The sequence below is a fragment of the Anabrus simplex genome, chromosome 8 (assembly GCF_040414725.1).
Source record: "Anabrus simplex isolate iqAnaSimp1 chromosome 8, ASM4041472v1, whole genome shotgun sequence".
Taxonomy (NCBI): Eukaryota; Metazoa; Arthropoda; class Insecta; order Orthoptera; family Tettigoniidae; genus Anabrus; species Anabrus simplex.
This window is the reverse complement of record NC_090272.1, coordinates 56,780,968-56,801,714: the sequence shown is the minus strand read 5'-3', so window position 1 is coordinate 56,801,714 and position 20,747 is coordinate 56,780,968. Positions and strand designations below refer to the sequence as shown.

Genomic DNA, 20,747 nt, shown 5'->3' with positions numbered 1-20,747 from the left:
TATGTGTGTGTGTGTGTTCATCTCAATACACATCTAATTATCTACACACTACCAATTACCACAGAAACCAACTGTGACTACCTCCTTGCATGTAGTGTTTGCACCAAGAAGGGCATTCAGCCATAAAACAGAGTCAAATCTCCATGAAATGCCACTCTAAGAATTTTGGAATAAAACAAAGGAAGAAGAAATGTTGACATTAATATAAATAATTTTAGTGGGGTACTGTTCCTGAGGTTCTTAATTCACTTGATAGTAAATATTTCCAAATCTGTACCGTAACTTCCCACATCAGCTGAGAAAAAAGAAACTGATTAATTGGGACTTCTTTTTAAGAAAGTTCAGTATACATGCATGGTCTAGTAGTTGCTCTGAGCTGCAGATGAAACACAAGGGCTGATGCTAATTATTTCATAATCTTGGCAAACAAAATATTAATGAAATCAAGAGCCTGAAATTCAAAGTTAATTTATTCATGACTATACAGCCCACCATGGGTCAGTTCTGTTTGAAGAAATATTACTGTTTACAATCAGCAATATGTGTGCGTGCTTGGCTAAGGTCCAGCTGGTGACTTCAAGTTTAGCAGGTTTATTTTAGTCTCCAACTCCCAGCTATTAAGGAGGAGATACAGCAAGGTTTGTAAATTAGTTTACATATGGATTAAAACAAAGTGACTTTGACAGGAAATCAAGTGTTCACCAGTATAACTTAAATGCAAAGTAGTTTTAACTTCATTACATATACATACAGTAGAATCCTCAGTCCAACACAAAATAAACAACATTTTAATTGACACTACCTTGACAGTACTTCTCGCTTTTTCCATCAAAGTCATCAGTTTTATAATATGAAAATACAAAGTTTCATGATTACTGACCGAAATGATATTAACAATTGAGACTGTTAAGTACAATAAATAAATATTTCCAGTTTTACAGTGGAACAAACAAGAAGTTTTTATTTTATCACTTAAGGGTATGTTGTTATTGTCATCATTTCAAGATGTGGCCTATGAGTCTCTCTCTTCTTCTGGTCCAGTTTTGCCAAATATTTCTGCTCTCACCAACTTCATTCAGTATCCCTCCATTTATGATCTGATCTACCCATCTCACCTTCAGCATTCTTCTGTAACAGCTTATTTCAAAAGCTTCTATTCTGTTTCTTTCTGTGCTAGTCCTGTCCATGCTTTACTTCTACACACTCCAGAAAAAGTGAAAAACATTTTTAACATGCATGCATTTAATTTCTTAAGAAAGGCCTTTCTTTCTTGCTTGTGCCAGTCTACATTTTATGTCCTCCTTACTTCTCCCATCATTAGTTGTTCTACTGCTCAAGTAACAATATTCATCTACTTTTTTTAAAAACTTCATTTCCTATTCTAATATTTCCTGCATCATCTAATTCTGTTCAACTGTATTCTATCTTAAAAACATTTATTTACCTTACTAGAATTGTATTTCCTCAATATTAGCTTGGCTTCATAAATCCTAATATTGGAGTATCTGGCCAAAGATGCTATATATCTAAGCAAACTTGTAGTTTTATGGGACTGTTCATATCATAATTATAAACAAGGATGTCAAATGTTCTCTATTAATTCTCTAATTTATTACACTTTTGCTTGCTTAATGGGTTGTAGGAACTGAGTACAAACAAATAAATAAATCACACAATAGAATACCTCTTCTTTGGCAAGTATTAATAATTACTGAGTCTAATACAGAACAATGGTTGGTTCAATAATTGAATGAAATCAGCTGTGTCTTCTTCCATTTTATTGTCAGAGGTAGTATGTCTATAACTGAGGTTTTTCAGTCTGTTGAAGCTAATTCAGGATAAATAAAATTAGAAAATACCTGAAAAAGAAAACATTTAATAAAAGATTATGCATGAAAAAGAAATCATTCAATTAAAAATAGGCACAATCTGTATGTTCATTCCTAGAAAGATGAGGTCCTACAGCAGGCAGCATGTAGTTCACTTTAAGATATTTTCAAAATTTGGTAACTTTTATATTTGAGCCATTTATTTTCCAAGTGGTGTAAGTCCATATTTGCAGTTTTGAAATATTTGATCTCACAGTAAATTCTAAGAAGCATTTAGACAAATCTGGATAATGCTTTTGGATATTTTTTTTGGGTCAAATTTCCATGTCCAATTAAAATTGTTAATTCATTTACAAGGTACTGCCTTATAACATGGAAAACGGTACAAAACTATGACAATATTGCTGAAACAAAATTTCAGGGCCAATATTTTGTTAATTTTCTACAACAAATCAGTGACTAAATATTCTGAAATTGTATTTTAATATTTCTTCCCCTTTTATTACATTTCAATTTCAGTCAAATTTTCAATATGGTTACAAGAGTAATCATCAATAAAATGATGGAAAATCAAACTGAACTTATTTTTTATTTAAACAGAGATTATAAACATTAGTAGGCATTTTTAAAAATATATAAAGTAAGTCTCCAATATTCCAAAATAGCAAACAGAATAAGAAAAAGGATCATGTCTGCTCCAACATACACCACAAGGTTTTAAAGTGCTGAGTCAATTTGTTCACCACGCCAAATTTGTGTTCCTCCCATGTGGGTGATTTTTGAACTGCTACATACACTACTTTGTCAGTATATAAAGGACTCCTTAATGAATCGATTTGTAGTGTTAGTCCAAAATCAACAATTTTGGACTTACACCACTTGGAAAAACTGGCTCATTTTCTCCCTCTTAAAGTTGAACAAATGCAAATGAAGAAGTCAGATCACAGAATGCGTTGTATCAAGACAAAATGTTTCACCAGGTTTTCAAGCATTGATGGATAGCAGCCACCATGGTGAAAACTAATGGCAATATTAATTGGCTTCACACTACACATCTGCTGATAGGGATGGGAGACAAGAGTGCATGTTTCGAGAAGCCCATGTTCCTGACAAGGCAAATCTCCAGAATAGTAAGCATGCTTCTGATAACATGCAATACTGTATGAACGATAACATACTGCAACATCTCTATCAACCGTACGAATCAGGAAGCAGTTTGGTCTTCCATTCATTAGCATAGATGTACTGCATGTGTAAGGAAGAAAGGTGATAGGAAGTCTGATTTACCCCAGTCAACCCAGAAAATGGATAACAAAATCTGTCTGAGTTATAACCTTTGCTGTATGGAGGATAAGAGAAATCTACACCCTTCTGCTCATAATTTATGGCTACGAAGAGACAGCTGTGGGCCTGGCAATGCAGTATGCTGCAAAACAATTAGTACTGAAATTACAAATGTACTCTGAACATAAAGATAAGTCATCATAACATGAAAGGTAATGACATCAACATGTATGTAACGTGTTGGTACAGCATGTAGTTACAAAAAATTGACTGTATTTTCTCTTGTAATTCAGGGCATGCTGAAATAATCCATTTTCTTATAAGGTGACCCATTTAAGTCATGCCAAGTAGCTTACGCAGTGGCCTCCACACTATGCACTAGCCATGCGTCTTGGTGGGTGTGCTATTTACCAACTGATGAGCCCAACTTAGCACACTGGGACAAAACGCTTGCAACCAGGAATGAGTTAGCAGGAAAATTTATAATGTCCAATAACAGACCATTTATATTGGTATTATAAATTTACTCATTCGGGACAAATATTTCAGGTTCCCTATGATTGATGATTGATTGATACTTGTTGTTTAAAGGGGCCTAACATCTAGGTCATCGGCCCCTAGGTTCCCTATGGAAATCAACATCGATATCATCTGATGGCCAGGGAGGCATCAAATTTTGGTAATGAGACAAAGTCTTTCATAGTGTATTGGCACTGCCGTTGGCTCCAAGTAGCCTATGCAGTGGCCTCCATGGTATGTACTAGCCATGCATCTTGGTGGGTGTGCTATTTGAGCCGCTGAGAGCCAAAGTGGTCTAAGTCAAGAAATGTCAGTTTTTGAGTTTTACCACTCAGTGCACTTATAACATATGAAAATTTGTTGAGAAGAAGTGGTATAACGATAACTCCCATGGGAGACGCTTGAGAGCGCTAGATGCATTCTTCCCATCACACCAGAGCGGAGTGCATTTACAGGAATAGTGGTATAAGTCAAGCGTCACAGCCACAAGGTTGTGTTGTTCTGTGTTCATTATCGTTGTTATTTATGTTCTGAAATGAAAAAGTCCTTGTAACTGTGCCAGTAAGTATCGGTATTGTTTTTTTTAAATTTAGATTTTTAATATTCAGGTGTTATTAAAGTAAAAATAGTCTTTATAAGGGAAATTCGCTCACAGTTCATGCTATCGGGACACTCTTTTCTTCCAAACGATTGGGATTTCAGAGTTATCGAGAGAAAATAAAGAACTTCTCAAATTTTCACTCCGGATGACTGGTGTAATACCATTCAAAAGGCAAGGAGAAAACAACCCTTTGCCATTTATACAATGGCTCTGAATGACTTTATCTCAACAAAAGACATAGAGAAAAGTGTAACATTTAGAAAGATGAACATACAAAATGAAAAATTTAGTTGGCTTCATGTTCAATGGCTTTGATTTCATCTCATTCTCTACAAGGAATCTTCGGAAGAAGGAATCCCTTTCAAAACTTGGGATATTACTCCTTCACATCGTGTTCGTGGCCGTCCTCCTTTGTCTGGTGTTCAACTCATCCCTCTCAACAATGCTGTGCGACTTGTCCCCAAGGCCCTTCTCCCATACATCCCTCCGGCACACCACACTTTCTTCAATCAACTGACAACTGTGAATTCGGCTGTGGAGTATGGACCTGATTATGTCGACCCATTATAAGAGGAAGATGACGTAAATTGTGAAATTGAGTAAACTGGTATCTTCCATTATAGAGTCTGTTTAAATTTCAGCATGATAATTTAATTTTTATAAATTCTGACCTTTGGGCAAACAAATTTATTTATAATTCATGAGTATCCGTACTGCTGAACTATTAGACCAGATTGCGTAGCTATCATTTAACAACACAGCAATTATTTTAACTCAATCTGTGAGAGAAAAAGTTGTAATGGAGCTGTACATGCAGTTTCACATCTACTGTAAACAATATGTTTTGCTAACAATTATTCTATAAATGCATTACCACATTAGAGGTTTAAACACAACCTATAAATTTTTCCTTTTACTTAATTTCGCCAAAACATTTATCGGAAGAGTGGTACAACTCTTGATTTGTACCACTTTACCTTTCGCTATGAGTAAACTGCTGACAGGAAAAGTGGTACTCCAAATTTTAGGAACGATAAGAAGCAATTTAAGAAACAAATAACTAAAATGTCTTTATTAAATATAATTTTAATATATCATCTGCATATTTCATCAAATGAATCATGAATTCTTGTAAAGCCTGAATTTACATGACACAAAACGCGAAACCTTTAATTTCTCAGAATAGGAAAAAATTGACTTAGACCACTTTGGCTCTCAGCGGCTCATTTACCAACTGATGAGCCCAATTTAGCACACTGGGGCAAAACGCTGGCAACCAGGAATGAGTTAGCAGGAAAATTTATAATGTCCAATAATGGACCATTTATAGTGGTATAATAAATTTTCTCATTCGGACAAATATTTCAGGTTCCCTATGGGAATCAATATCTATATCATCTGATGGCCGGGCAGGCAACAAATTTTGGTAATGAGACAAAGTCTCTCATAGTGCATTGGCACTGCCGGTGGCTCCAAGTAGCCTATGGAGGGGCCTTCATGGCATGCATTAGCCATGCATCTTGGTGGGTGTGCTATTTATCAACTGATTAGCCCAATTTAGCACACTGGGGTAAAACGCTGGCAACCAGGAATGAGTTAGCAGGAAAATTTATAATGTCCAATAACGGACCATTTATATTGGTATTATAAATTTACTCCCTCGGGACAAATATTTCACTATGGGAATCAACATCTATATCATCTGTATTATAAGTGGTGTGTATCACAAAATATTACAACAATAAACCACCTGTTCAATACAATCCACTATTTTAAGTGGTTAAAATTTTACATAATACTCTAAAGTCTTAAGGTACATGTTTCACCCTTTCTTATGGGCATCATCAGCCTAACACATTCTTAAAGTTATTGGATGTGGGACCTATCTAATCTTATGTAATGTAGAATAAAAATGTTGAACAATGATCTCTTAAAATATTGTTCAAGAACATCTAAAATAAGGACAATGCACAGAAAGCTTCTTTAGATACTGTAACAGTTTTGAAGTCTATAACATGGTCAATCTTGAATGTGTAAGCGTCTAAAACCTTAATGGATCTTCTTCTTATACACCATTAGAACTTTGAAGTGTGATCACACTTCACTTTTAATTATATTTGACATTTGGTCTGTCTTGCTATCTTGAACTCATGTTATCAGAGTGGGTCAAATGTTCCCCTCAGATGAATGTACTTTCAAACTTAATAATAATAATAATAATAATAATGTTATTTGCTTTACGTCCCACTAACTACTTTTACGGTCTTCGGAGACGCCGAGGTGCCGGAATTTAGTCCCGCAGGAGTTCTTTTGCGTGCCAGTAAATCTACTGACACGAGGCTGTCGTATTTGAGCACCTCCAAATACCACCGGACTGAGCCAGGATCGAACCTGCCAAGTTGGGGTTAGAAGGCCAGCACTTAACCGTCTGAGCCACTCAGCCCGGCACTTCCACGCTTAAAGCTGTCAAAGTTCTAATGGTGTATAAGAAGAAGATCCATTTTGGTTTTGGATGCTTACACATTCAAAATTGACCATGTTATAGACTTCAAAACTGTTATCCAACAAAGCTTTCTGTGCACTGTCCTGATTTTAGATGTTCTTGTACAATATTTTAAGAGATCATTGTTCAATTTTTTTATTATACATTTTATAAGATTAGATAAGTCCCAAACCCAATAACTTCAAGATTGAGTTTGGCTGATGATGCCCATAAGAAAGAGTGAAATATGTACCTTAAGACTTTTTAGTATTATGTAAAATTTTAACCACTTAAAATAGTGGATTGTATTGAACAGCTGGTATAATAAATATTTTGTGATATACGTCATCTTCAATACGGAACAAAAATGAGAATAGTTACTTGTAAGTGGTGTGTTCCGAGCTATCAGTGGAGAGATGGCATGGAATGACGTTAGTAGTCAAATTAGTTTGAGTGGTGTCTTTAAAAGTAGGAAAGATCACAATATGAATATAAATTTGAAATTCAAGAGGACAAATTGGGGCAAATATTCGTTTGTAGGAAGGGGAGTTAGGGATTGGATAATTTACCAAGGGAGATGTTCAATACATTTCCAATTTCTTTGAAATCATTTAAGAAAAGGCAAGGAAAACAACAGTTAGGCAAGCTGCCACCTGGTTGATGGCCCTAAATGCAGATCAGTAGTGACTGATAGTTTTTTTTTTGCTAGTTGTTTTACGTCGCACCGACACAGATAGGTCTTACGGCGACGATGGGACAGGAAAGGGCTAGGAGTGGGAAGGAAGCGGCCGTGGCCTTAATTAAGGTACAGACCCAGCATTTGCCTGGTGTGAAAAATGGGAAACCACGGAAAACCATTTTCAGGGCTGACGACAGTGGGGTTTGAACCTACTATCTCCCGAATACTGGATACTGGCCGCACTTAAGCGACTGCAGCTATCGAGCTCGGTGACTGATAGTCAAGCAGCTCATCTCCTTACTCTCAAGTCTTCCCAACCCAATGTTTGCAACACTTTTGTAACACTACTCCTTTGTTGGAAATCACCCAGAACAAATCATGCTGCTTTCCTTTAGATCTTTTCCAGCTCTTGTAGTGAGTAATGTTGTTAAGCATCCCATATCATGGAACCACACTCAAATTTGGGTCCCACCAGAGATATAAACACCCTTTCCTGAATATCCTTACTACAACCCCTAAATAACCTCATAACCATATGAAGAAATCTCTAACCTTTATTTACAAAAATAACTATGCAAAATCATCATAGGCACACTTTACAAGAAGTGGTGGTAGGTATCACTATACTATGTACACTTCCCGACACAGAAGGTGAGCGCGCTTAAATATCCTAAGTTCAACTGTACAGTGACGAGCACTGTCACATGCAACCATGATGTTGTGGATCCTAGGATGATACTCTGCAGCGACGAAAAATTACTCGTACAGAAGTTGCCATCATAACTGAAGTATCAACGAGTGTGGGAAGCAATTAGATAGCACTGTTTGCTGTAAATGGCTTTAAATATAAGCAAGGTGGAAAGTAGCAAAAAGTTAATAGGTGTGTTATATGTGCCTGTTCGTGAATCACTATGGCCCAATGGGCACACAATCAGGTTCACATTGGGAAGGTGGCTGGTTCAATTCTGCTTGGGATAGTTTTTTTTCACTCCACCAGCAGCGACAGTGGGCAAACTAATCACATTGCAGGATGTCCCCACCATCTTATTACAGAGGTCAACTGACAACTACAGCATACCAAGGACCTCACATCTGTGAGTGGGTAGTTGCTCTTGCTGAAAAAGGAAATCTAACCACAACAGGGGAAGGGCAACACTATGGTGTCCGACAGAGTATGGCAATGCATTGGATAAGACGTTTCTGAGAATAGAAAGGCATAAACAAACGTGCTGGTGCAGGTTTGTGGCGGTTCTCAAACTGGGAACAGGACGATTGCTTCATCACTGAGGCCCATTTGACCCTGTTCATGAATGCCATGCAGCTATGCCAGGCTGCACATTTTCCTGGCATCTCAATGATGGCCTTGAGATGCCTGAATGAGGCAGAATTACATTCCCAGTGAGTGGCTAAGAAACAAAATTTCAATGATGAGCAGAGTGTGTACCGCCTTGTGTTTACTGAGGAAAATGTGGTACATGATTGGTCATATCATATTCTCCGATGAGAGCACATTTTCCTTGATCATCGATCGGTCAGTATACGTTTTTCCCTTTTGGCACCCGATACAATCCAGCACACGTGGTCAAGCATCAGCGTTCTGGCCGTGTATCTATTGCTTGCTGGAGTTGGATGAGCTCTCGCAGGATACGAATGTTGCACAGAATCGAGTAACATCTCACCACCAGGGAATATATTTGCATATATACATATTTAGATAATACAGTATTATTAATCCCACAGGTGTTATACAATTTCAGCAGGACCTATCTCTGATCCAACGTCCTGATTAGTTCAGGAATGGTTTGCAAAGCAAAGTCAGGTCAAGCTTATCGACTGGCCCCTTGTGAGGCAGACATGAATCCCATTGGGAATGTGTGGGCCAAGATGAAGAGAGTAATGCTGGAGACCTGGCTCGTTCCTAAGCCAAATATGAAAGATGCTCTCTGGGATGTTACCACTGCAGCCTGGGACAAGGTGGCAGGTGACAACAATGCATATGCTTCTGCCCTAATTGATTCCATGGCCATACACCTGGAAGAGGCCATGTGCAATGACGGTGTGTAACGGCCTTTCATAGAGCCATTAATAAACCTACTCACTGTTAATAATGGCATGATAAAACAAATAAAGTTACATGACTCACCATATAAGTCAGTGTAGGAAATAAAAATGAATATAAAAATATTTTACCCTACCAAGACTCAAGCGACAGAACTCACAATTTAGTACACAAGGCATTGACTGACATAGTCTGCACACTCGGAAGTACTTCACAGAACTGCACTATGACGGTCAGACAAAATACAGTGCATATGTTACAACATTAAAACTAATGTGGCCACTGGATGTACACATTATGTCCCAGGTCAAGAGACGTAACAGTCATGTCCTGTGACTGTATAAGGACAAAGAAATGGAATATAACTCAGCAAGGACATGTTACATGTTGAGGGCAACCATATCTTCCAAGGGACACTCACTTTCTGTGTCAGCAAGTGTACATATTAAACAGTAAGAGAGAAAACAGAGAATCATGAAGAAGACTAATATACAATACTTTTGGTTTACTTGGTTCACTATATGGACTAGTACATTTGATGGCAAACTGTTTAACAAGTGCATAGTTAGCTTGCATCCCGTGAGTATATGGAACTTACCCATCACCTTTTTTCCAAACTGTGCCATAAGGAGTGATTCAGTCTATAAAATACTGCTCCACACTTCACATGCTTCTCAAATCCTGCTGCAAATATGCATTATTATCAATATAAGAACTTTGTCCTCACAGCTATGATAGGGTCTGAAATTTGCATATTCAATTACAAGAATGTTAAAATTTTGAGGGCTCATCCTCTTGTAGGTAAGGTGCTCCAGGGGTTTATAACAAGCACTTATTAAAGCAACTGGCCTGTAGCTTTCTGGACACACTGCAGGTTTCCCTCATTTTAAGAAGGCAGGAATCTTATATACTAAGTGTCATTTTCTTCGTTAGTGTGTTTTTATACACAATACTCTCCTAACATACTGTACATGCTTCTTTTTCTACTACTACTACTACTACTACTACTACTACTACTACTACTACTACTACTACTACTACTAATAATAATCATATGGCCTCAGCTACTGTGTGCAGATATTTCAATTTGACGCCATCTGCCTGTCTGCTCATCAATTTCGACGTTCCATTTTACTCCAGGCCCACTAGATGGCAGACCGAGTAAACTCTCTTGGGCGTCTATGGCTGAGATTTAATTAATTTTGTCGGGTAAACACCACATGTGTCACCAGAGATCTTTTACATGCCGACATCGTACGACATGGAGTGACGACACTCTACCACTGATCCACAGAGGTAGCTTTTCTACTAGTGCATATACATTCCATATATTTGTAAGAAATAATTACAAAAACTTGGTTGTATTACTACAGTAGATATTCCCTTTGAACATCCATACCAAAATAATATACACCTGTGTGCAGTTCTTATCAGGCCTCCATCCATACATTTGATTCAGTACAACATAATTTTTTTAAAATTTGTGTTTGTTTAGAGCAGGGTTACCCAAAGATAATGTTGTTTAGTCTAAGAACAATCAATAAATCTACACAGACCATTCCAGCACCATGAATTTCTTGGCACTCTTTTCATTTTTAAACTATAACACTCCTTGGTGAATTGCTTACAACTCTCAAAAAAATAAATTTCCATGTTTCATGTTCCAGGCTGGTGCACAAGATTTAATTAAATCCTGTCTGCTAATTAACACAGAACTAACTGTGCATTCCATGCCTCAAGTGAAACAATGGCAAGATTCTTAAACATATTCAATTGTTCACTGCCTAATTTGAGAAATCAGCAATGCAAGGGAAGGAAATGGGGAAATTGTAGAAGACAGGTGGTCTAATGTTTTACGGGGAAGGAGATTGCAGGCTAAGGGCTCTGTTCAGGATCAGAATTCAGGTCAGGTGTCTGTTAGAAATTGGTACGAGTCACTGCAGGTAGAACAACCAAGGGAACATGAGGAACAGGAACTGTTGCTGAGTTGTGTGGAAGTAGGAGGAAGGGAAAAGGTAGGAAAGGAAAAGACAGGTGGAACAGGGTCATGGGAGGGAGAAAAGGGAAGAGAATGTAGCTTCTGCAGCAGTGAGAGAAGATAGGGCTGACCAGGAGGGGAGGGGATCAAATGAGGTGGGTAGGGTTGAGGCTCTGGTCATGGGGGATTCCATCGTTAGACATGTGGGGAAAGTGTGTGGAGGAAAGGGAACAAAGGTAGAGTGTTATCCAGGAATTAGGTTGAGGCAGATGTTGAGGAAAGTAGAAGAGAAGGAAGAGGGAAAGGAGAAGGTGATAGTGTTTCATGTTGGTACTAACAACGTAAGGCAAGCAGGTATAAGTACCAACATAGTTGGGGATGTGTGGGATCTGGTAAATGCAGCACGGATGAAGTTTAAGGAAGCGGAGATTGTTATCAGTGGAATACTCTGTAGGAGGGATACTGACTGGAAGGTGATTGGGGATTTAAATGAGACTATGGAGTGGGTATGTGGGAAACTGGGAGTGAGATTTCTAGATCCTAATGGGTGGGTAGGAGACAGGGATCTGTGCCCAGATGGCCTTCACTTAAACCGCAGTGGTACATGTAAGTTAGGAAACTTGTTTAGAAGGGTTATAGACAGGTAGATTCAGGGAAACGGGGTGGACTAGGGAGCGGTGTTAAGCGAACAGTGAACTGGAAATCAAGTAGGGATGACAAAAATGTTAGTGCTCAACTGTAGAAGCATTGTAAACAAAGGAATCGAATTAAGTAATTTAATAGCTATATACTTACCAGATATTGTAATAGGAGTTGAATCATGGCTGAGAAATGATATAATGGATGCAGAGATATTCTCACGGAACTGGAGTGTGTATCGTAGAGATAGGATAGGAATGGTAGGAGGGGGAGTATTCATTCTGGTGAAAGAAGTTGTAAGCTACGAAAAAGTCAAGGATGAAAAACATGAAATTCTGGGTGTAAGGCTCTTCTCTAAAGATAATAGGCAACTTGATGTCTTTGGAGTGTACAGACTGGGAAAGGGTAGTGCTGACGCTGATTCAGAATTATTTTATAAGGTAATCAGCTATGTTGGAAATGACATGGAAAGGAATGTGATAGTAGCAGGTGATCTCAATTTACCAAATGTCAATTGGGAAGGTAATGCGAACGACAGGTAGCATGACCAACAAATGGCAAATAAGTTAATATGGGAAGGGCACCTGATTCAGAAAGTGATGGAACCAACTGGAATGAAGAATATTTTGGATGTGGTGCTGATAAAACCAGATGAGCTCTATAGAGAAAACGAAGTAATAGATGGTATTAGTGATCACAAAGCTGTTTTTGTCGTAGTTAAAAATAAATGTGAAAGAAAGGAAGGTATTAAAATTAAGACTATTAGGCAGTACCATATGGCTGATAAAACAGGCATGAGGGAGTTTTTAAAAAGTAACTATTGTCACCGGTCAATGGGACGGAGAATTGGAATTACAGTGTGTTTAGAAATATAAATTTTAAAGTTTTTGTGTGGCTTATCTGAAGGATTTCATTTTTGTTTGTAATATTTTGAGAAATGAAGAAATTGAACTCTGGACTCTGCTGGAATATTTTTTTTATGTAACTGAAAGATGTTTGTAAATTTTTTTAAAATATGGAAACATCACGATAATATGGATCTGTAAATGAATATTGCAAGATACGAGAATTGTTTTCGAAGTGATTTTATTTTTGTATGTAAATTTTATGTAATTTATAATTTAAATTAATGTCAGCAAGGGTGTAACTTGTCCAAAGGTTGATTTGATGTTTGTAATGTGATTTAAAAATGTAAAAGGTTATTTAAGTTGAGTCACCCTGTACCACACGTGTGGTTTCAAATGATGAAATTTTGGTGTTGTAATCGTAATGTTCCTGAACTTTTGCAATTGCTAACGATGTTAAAATGACCATATATGGTCACGAGAGTTCCTATTGGCAAAAAGGTCCAGCAATCTAGGGTAAGTTTAATCTTATTGGTTAATTGTAATCGGGCCATTTCCGGCCTGGTGGCCGGCTTGGAAAAATGATGCGTGAGCTCGGCGTCAATTTCCATCCGACCGCCCAAGTGAGCGTTCGCGCTCGAGGGCTACTACCCTCGGGAGCTCCATCCTTCCGCGGTAAGTATTATTTCAGTGTTTTTGCAATGTTATTCTCAATGTTTTCTGGTTTAGTTTCATTTAGTTTAATTCCTTTTGTGTTTCGTTATTTCTTTGTTTAATGTCATTTTAAAAGTTTAATTTAATGTGTCCGAGTTTACCCTAGGTTCCAATCGCCGTAGTTTCAATTCTTTCATCCATTAAATACTTTTGCTTTAAACTATACCTTTAATGTAGCATCACCTTCATTGTTAAATCATATTTTATGTTAAGTTACTTAAGTATGTCTTGTTTCCGTGTCGTGGAACTGTATTCTGTAAAACTTTGTCATTTTTAATATAGTTGAGCTAGAGGGTGTTTTTTGTATGTCTTTTCTCCCCCATAACGTCATACGTTCCCATGGACCTCATAGATAGGGCTTCCCAGCACGTTCCACTATCCTGTCTTAGTTGTCATTTTTAGGCCTGTAAGTGTTCCCTGTATTTGGTTTATATGAATTCTCCGTCACTGCGTCATTTACCTATCTCATTATTATTATTATTACTCTTATATTACTTTCTATTACTATTCTTATTTTATCATTATTTTTTTTCTATGTTATTATTATTATTTATGTGTAACTGTAGTTGTCCCGAAATTACGGTAACATTTGATTTCGAGCGCGTACATAACTAATAATAATGAAGTAATAAAATAATACCAGTAGTAAATAATATATTAAATACTTGTAGTAAATAAGATAATACTTAATAATATGAATAAGGAGGTAGAAATATGACGCAGTGACGGAGAATTCATATAAACCAAATATAGGGAACACTTACAGGCCTAAAAATGACAACTAAGACAGGATAGTGGAACGTGCTGGGAAGCCCTATCTATGAGGTCCATGGGAACGTATGACGTTATGGGGGAGAAAAGACTTACAAGAAACACCCTCTAGCTCAACTATATTAAAAATGACAAAGTTTTACAGAATACAGTTCCACGACACGGAAACAAGACATACTTAAGTAACTTAAAATATGATTTAACAAAGAAGGTGATGCTATATTAAAGGTATAGTTTAAAGCAAAAGTATTTAATGGATGAAAGAATTGAAACTACGGCGATTGGAACCTAGGGTAAACTCGGACACATTAAATTAAACTTTTAAAATGACATTAAGCAAAGAAATAATGAAACACCAAAGGAATTAAACTAAATGAAACGAAACCAGAAAACATTGAGAATAACACTGCAAAAACACTGAAATAACACTTACCGCAGAAAGATGGAGCTCCCGAGGGTAGTAGCCCTCGAGCGTGAACACTCGCTTGGGCGGTCGGATGGAAATTGACGCCGAGCTCACGCATCATTTTTCCAAGCCGGCCACCAGGCCGGAAATGGCCCGATTACAATTAACCAATAAGATTAAACTTACCCTAGATTCCTGGACCTTTTTGCCAATAGGAACTCTCGTGATCATATATGGTCATTTTAACATCGTTAGCAATTGCACAAGTTCAGGAACATTACGATTACAACACCAAAATTTCATCATTTGAAACCACACGTGTGGTACAGGGTGACTCAATTTAAATAACCTTTTACATTTTTAAATCACATTACAAACATCAAATCAACCTTTGGACAAGTTACACCCTTGCTGACATTAATTTAAATTATAAATTACATAAAATTTACATACAAACAAAAAAATCACTTCGAAAACAATTCTCGTATCTTGCAATGTTCATTTACAGTTCCATATTATCGTGATGTTTCCATATTTTAAAAAAATTTACAAACATCTTTCAGTTACATAAAAAAAATATTCCAGCAGAGTCCAGAGTTCAATTTCTTCATTTCTCAAAATATTACAAACAAAAATGAAATCCTTCAGATAAGCCACACAAAAACTTTAAAATTTATATTTCTAAACACACTGTAATTCCAATTCTCCGTCCCATCGACCGGTGACAGTGAAATTACCAGCGTTTCTCCCCACTGAGGCAGTGGGCTCATTGTTTGGATTGCCAAACCTTTCCAAGATGTTGGCAGCTAGTGCACTGTTGAATAATAATAATAATAATAATAATAATAATAATAATAATAATAATAATAATAATAATAATAATAATAATAATAATAATAATAATAATAATAATAATAATAATAATGTTATTTGCTTTACGTCCCACTAACTACTCTTTTACGGGTTTTCGGAGACGCCGAGGTGCCAGAATTTTATCCCGCAGGAGTTCTTTTAGGTGCCAGTAAATCTACTGACACGAGGCTGACGTATTTGAGCACCGGACTGAGCCAGGATCGAACCTGCCAAGTTGGGGTCAGAAGGCCAGCGCCTCAACCGTCTGAGCCACTCAGCCCGGCAGTGCACTGGTGAGATGCCATTGCAAACCACCTGTGTAGGACAATGCATTGATAGTGCTGTAGGGGAGATATGTATCTTCATGGGTATAAATGCCTGCTGTCAATGGCGGATTGGCCATCAGCATCCTGGAAAGCTGTGGCAATCCAACTGATGATCCCAATGTCACACACGGGCAAAATGCTGGTAATTTCATGATTGACAAGATCTTAATACTTTAATATTTGCAATTATTGAAATTAAATTATACATTCCTTCTGGAAACTTTGTTATTATTATTCGTTTAATTACCTCCCCAAGCATCAGGTCTATTGAACTGAGCATCAACCGACTGGAAAGCTAAAGTTATTCTAAGCATTAACAAGACAACATGATTTCTAAACCTGCTTTGTTAGTCATAGTTAGTAGTTTTAGCTTTCTGATGTTCTAACTAATTGTTATTTTCTAGCACTCCAGTAAAAACCAATGCCTGCATATTTGACCGTCCCACCACTCAGTTTCTTAAGTTTGGAGGAAACAGCTGACCTGGTGGTGACAGCAGTGACAATAACAAATCTGAAGTTCAAGGAGTTCAGCGAAGAAACAGAAAATGCATTACAATGTGTTGCCGACTACCTCTCGGTGTTGCCACCAAATATCAGTGAAGAGTTTCTACATTATATATTGAGAATAGAAGAATTTGATCCGATTGTGAGATACTGGGCACTGAAATTCTTCTTACAGCCTCATACACGTGCTCTTATTATAGGAATGTTTCCAGAAACATACTATACAAGATTGGTTGAGGTTATTATTCTGCAGGGAGCAGGTCTACAAGTATTAGATTTAAAAGGTGTCTGGCTGAATCATGAGAGTAGCCATCTACTACAAACTATCCTAGAAAATATCCAAAATTTGACAACACTTAATATACCACACATGGCAAATGACACAGTCTTGGAAACTATAGGACTTCATAATGAGAGCCTTCAGATGATGGACATATCAGGAGACTGCAGTATTACAGAGAGAGGAACATCATTGCTATGTAGCAACCAAGCCCTTGCTGCTAGCTTGCAAATTCTGAATGTTGGTAATCCTGGTGGAGAGGAAGTTGAACCTTTTGCCATAGCGCAATTTATAAAGAAATTACCAAATCTGATATCATTAGGACCATATGCACATGTTGGGAAAGCTATAGTTCATCTCATTTCAGAGGGTGATACCAAAGAATTAAAAACAAACTTGCAACATGTTCATGACACAAACACAGACATAAAAACAGCCAAAATAATAATTGAAACCTGTCCAAAGCTTCAATCACTATATTTAGATCAACCAAACGAAAATGTAATACCTCTCTTCCAAGCGATGTCCAAGTTAGATCAAATTAAATTACATAAATTTCAGTGTGATGAACTGAAACCCCTTTTAAGTAAAATAGGATCATCAGTTAGATCCCTAGAGTTAATTCTAGGAGCCGGCATTTTGGATTTAAGTATGATTGGAATGACATGTCCTCAAATAACAAAATTTATTTGCTATAAAATAGAAATTATAAGGCACTTTGAGCAAGTATCATTTGAACATCTTGTAAGACTGGGAATTTTCTACTCGGATATTAGTGTTTCATGCATCAAATATATTCTGTCTTCAGCACAAAAGCTTGAAGAATTAAGTATTGGTGATTTAATAGATATCTCAGATGCTGATATTCATGAAATATTAAGTCACACAGTACGTGAAAATTTAAGAGATGTATGGTTTCCCAATGCCAGAAATTTGACTACACAAAGTGTACAGTGTTTCATAGAAAACTGTCCAAATCTACGGAGTCTTGGGGAGTTAAGTGGTTGGGATTTATCACCAAGTGACGTTACTGACTTCCGTGCAGCAATTCAAGCGGAAAATATTGATCTGAGGCTCTGGGAATTCTTTGGGTAACTGTGTTCAAAAATATAGTGTTCAAAGGTGAAAGAGTTGCAGTTAACAGTGAGGGTTTACCAGAATACCCTGCTTTTTGGACGGGTGAGTTAATTCCACTTGGATGGTATATATACAAGAGAAACACAGAACACACTACTGATGTTGAATAGCTGTCAGTGGAGCAATCAGATGAGAAAGGACCAAATTACAGTGATTCCAGAATCAGTCTGGAGTACAGTAAATCTGAGAAGCACTAGGTGGAAAATTTACAAGAGAATAAGACTTAGAGAGAGAAAAAAAAAAAAAGCCATAGATACACGGATACTCTATACAATGATTTTTATTCAAAAGTTGGCACTGAAAAATGTTAAGAACGCGGATTATTGATTATTAGTGATAAAGTTGTTGCCACCCTCATAATAACTGAAACCCGTTACACTTCAGCATTGCATATGGCATCAGTGAATGATGACTTAAGTACGGCCGCAAGTGCAAAAAATCGTTATCACTCATTCATGGTTAAAGAAAATCTTTGCATTATTGAAGATGTGGAGAATATTGGAAACCGTGCAGCAGGAAGGAAGTATGAGATACAGTGTGAAAATTGTATTCATGACAAAACAAAAGAAAAAGCAAACCTTTACTTCAAGGGACAATTAGTATACATCGGGCATTTTGTAGTCAAAAAGTAAAGTGGATTTATTTCTTGTAAATAAAGCACAAATTGAAGTTTCTTGTTTTTAGAATTTCCCCTCCTAAAATTAGGGTGTGCAAATTATTCACGTATATACAGTAGCTTTAGGGACTGTAGATCCTTATTTATTAACAATGTATTACAAAAATTCCAAATCCATATTAAAAGATTAAGTAAAGTAGGGTTGAATCCCTCTTTTGCATTTCCGAAATTTTACACATTTCTGTGTACTGGAGGTAAATGGCACTACATCCAGTTTTTATGAAACTGAGCTTTTGACATATGTTTACCATATTTTCTGCGCTGTTCTCCGAGATGCAAACACAATCTCTTATGTGCAATAATAAGTGAACTAGCCAGTTTGTGGTAAAAGGCACCAAGTCCAGTATACTTCCAAAACAAATTTAAGAAATATTCAAAATTTGAGAAATGCTTGATAAAAAAGTCAAACCATATTTGTATTATTATGTAAAAACTTTATGAAGCTTTTAATCGAAAAACAGGCGAGTGAAAGAAATACTGAAAAACATTCTTTTACCTCTCCAGTGAAATTGCATATTTTTGATGTAGTGCCCTTTGCCTCTTGGGCAGAGTTTATGTATTGATTCCACTGTTTGGTACATTGTGACAACTGAAAACTAATTAAGAATATGCAAGATATTAAAACACTCAAAAATCCTTAATATCATCACTTTGTAATACACATTTATATCACCATATGCAAAACTAAGTCCTTTACAATATGGCTCTAGATATTTTTCATTCTTGACACTACCTACAGTTTTGATTACTATGGCTTAAGAGTTATTTCAAGATTTCTGAAGTTTATAAAGTATAATCTACCAAATTTCTGAGAACTAGTATCTCTCACAGTTCTTTATAATCACCCTTTATTTGACCTGTGTGTCTAAAAAAATATATTAAATGATTTGCTGAAATATATAAAACAATGGGTCCTGTGCATATGTGTGTAATTAGAGAAACAAGTATTATTATAGCTACTTTTAAGAATATAATATATTTTAGCATCCAAATTCCAAAAGTCTATTCTATAATAAGATTAATGACATTCTTAAAGGGTATGTTGTTATTTGTATTTTTATACTGAACAATAAATAAAACTGAGACTTGAAAGTTGCCTCTTATTGTGTTCTCTGTCAATACAATAAAACACAGCTAAGAAGTTTCTGCATAATAAGTTTTCCCACCTAAGACGTGTGATATTCTCGGTCTCATGATAATGTATTTTTCACGTTTAAAGTGTTCCAGCATAAAAGGTTTTCCTCCCCCCCACACACACACAACCTATCAAAAATCAACCCAAGAGGTAAGAACTAGGGGAAACATTACTACATATGTACCTATTCTCTCTCTCTCTCTCTCCTGGGATACCTCACGTGTTTGCATAAAATTTCCTATGTTTTCATGTTTGTCCTCATCTCTTCTTTCTGTCACTCCCTCTTTTTTAACTGATCTGTAACTGTCTGTTTCTTTTTTATTTTACTGCTTTTATGTCTCACCAACTCAGAAAGGTTTCACGGCAATGATGGGATAGGACAGGGCTACGACTGTGAAGGGAATGATCATTGACTTATCGTAATTAAGGTACAGCCCAGCCCTTGTGGGTGTGAAAACTGGAAACGATGGAGAAGCATCTTCAGGGCTGTCAGTAGCGGGGTTTGAACCCACCATGCCCCGAATGTAAGCTCATAACTACAGGGTCCAAATCGTACAGCCAATCCTTGCTGTCATTGTGTTTATCCTAATACATGTTCCTAGCAATCCCTTGTGGTTGGGGGTAGTAGAATACATCCACGGTATCCTCCTCTTGTCGTAAGAGGCAACTAAAAGGGGAACAGGGCCTCTGAACTTGGGAAGGTGGATTGGTGAGCAACTGTGGTTTCCCTAGCTGAATCTGGCATTGCTTTGACTTACTTGTGTCAAGCTCCTCACTTTCATCTTTCCTGTCCAACCTCCTTTGGTCAACTTTGTTCTCCTCCAACCATAGTGGTATTAAGCTTGCAAGGCCTAGCAAGTCTTAATTACCATGTCCTTCGTGACCCTCCCCTTTCTATTGCCGAGAACTTCATTTTGCAAAGTGTCGGACACCTTTCATTTTACGTCTGATTAGCATTAAGAGAGGATCGTTGCGCAGTTATACTTCCCCTTAACCCATTTTAGGCCAATGGGTCGTATATGACCCACAGT

The 20,747-nt window shown here is 37.0% G+C and overlaps 1 protein-coding gene across 1 annotated transcript; it reads left to right on the top strand.

Annotated features, from left to right (window-relative positions):
• The first annotated feature begins 481 nt into the window (after positions 1–481).
• Positions 482–19,673, top strand: LOC136878777 (uncharacterized). Its single transcript, XM_067152245.2, has 2 exons — positions 482–638; positions 16,389–19,673. The coding sequence occupies exon 2, from the start codon at positions 16,406–16,408 to the stop codon at positions 17,861–17,863; it is 1,458 nt and encodes a 485-aa protein (XP_067008346.2). The 5' UTR covers positions 482–638; positions 16,389–16,405; the 3' UTR covers positions 17,864–19,673.
• The last annotated feature ends 1,074 nt before the right edge of the window (positions 19,674–20,747 follow it).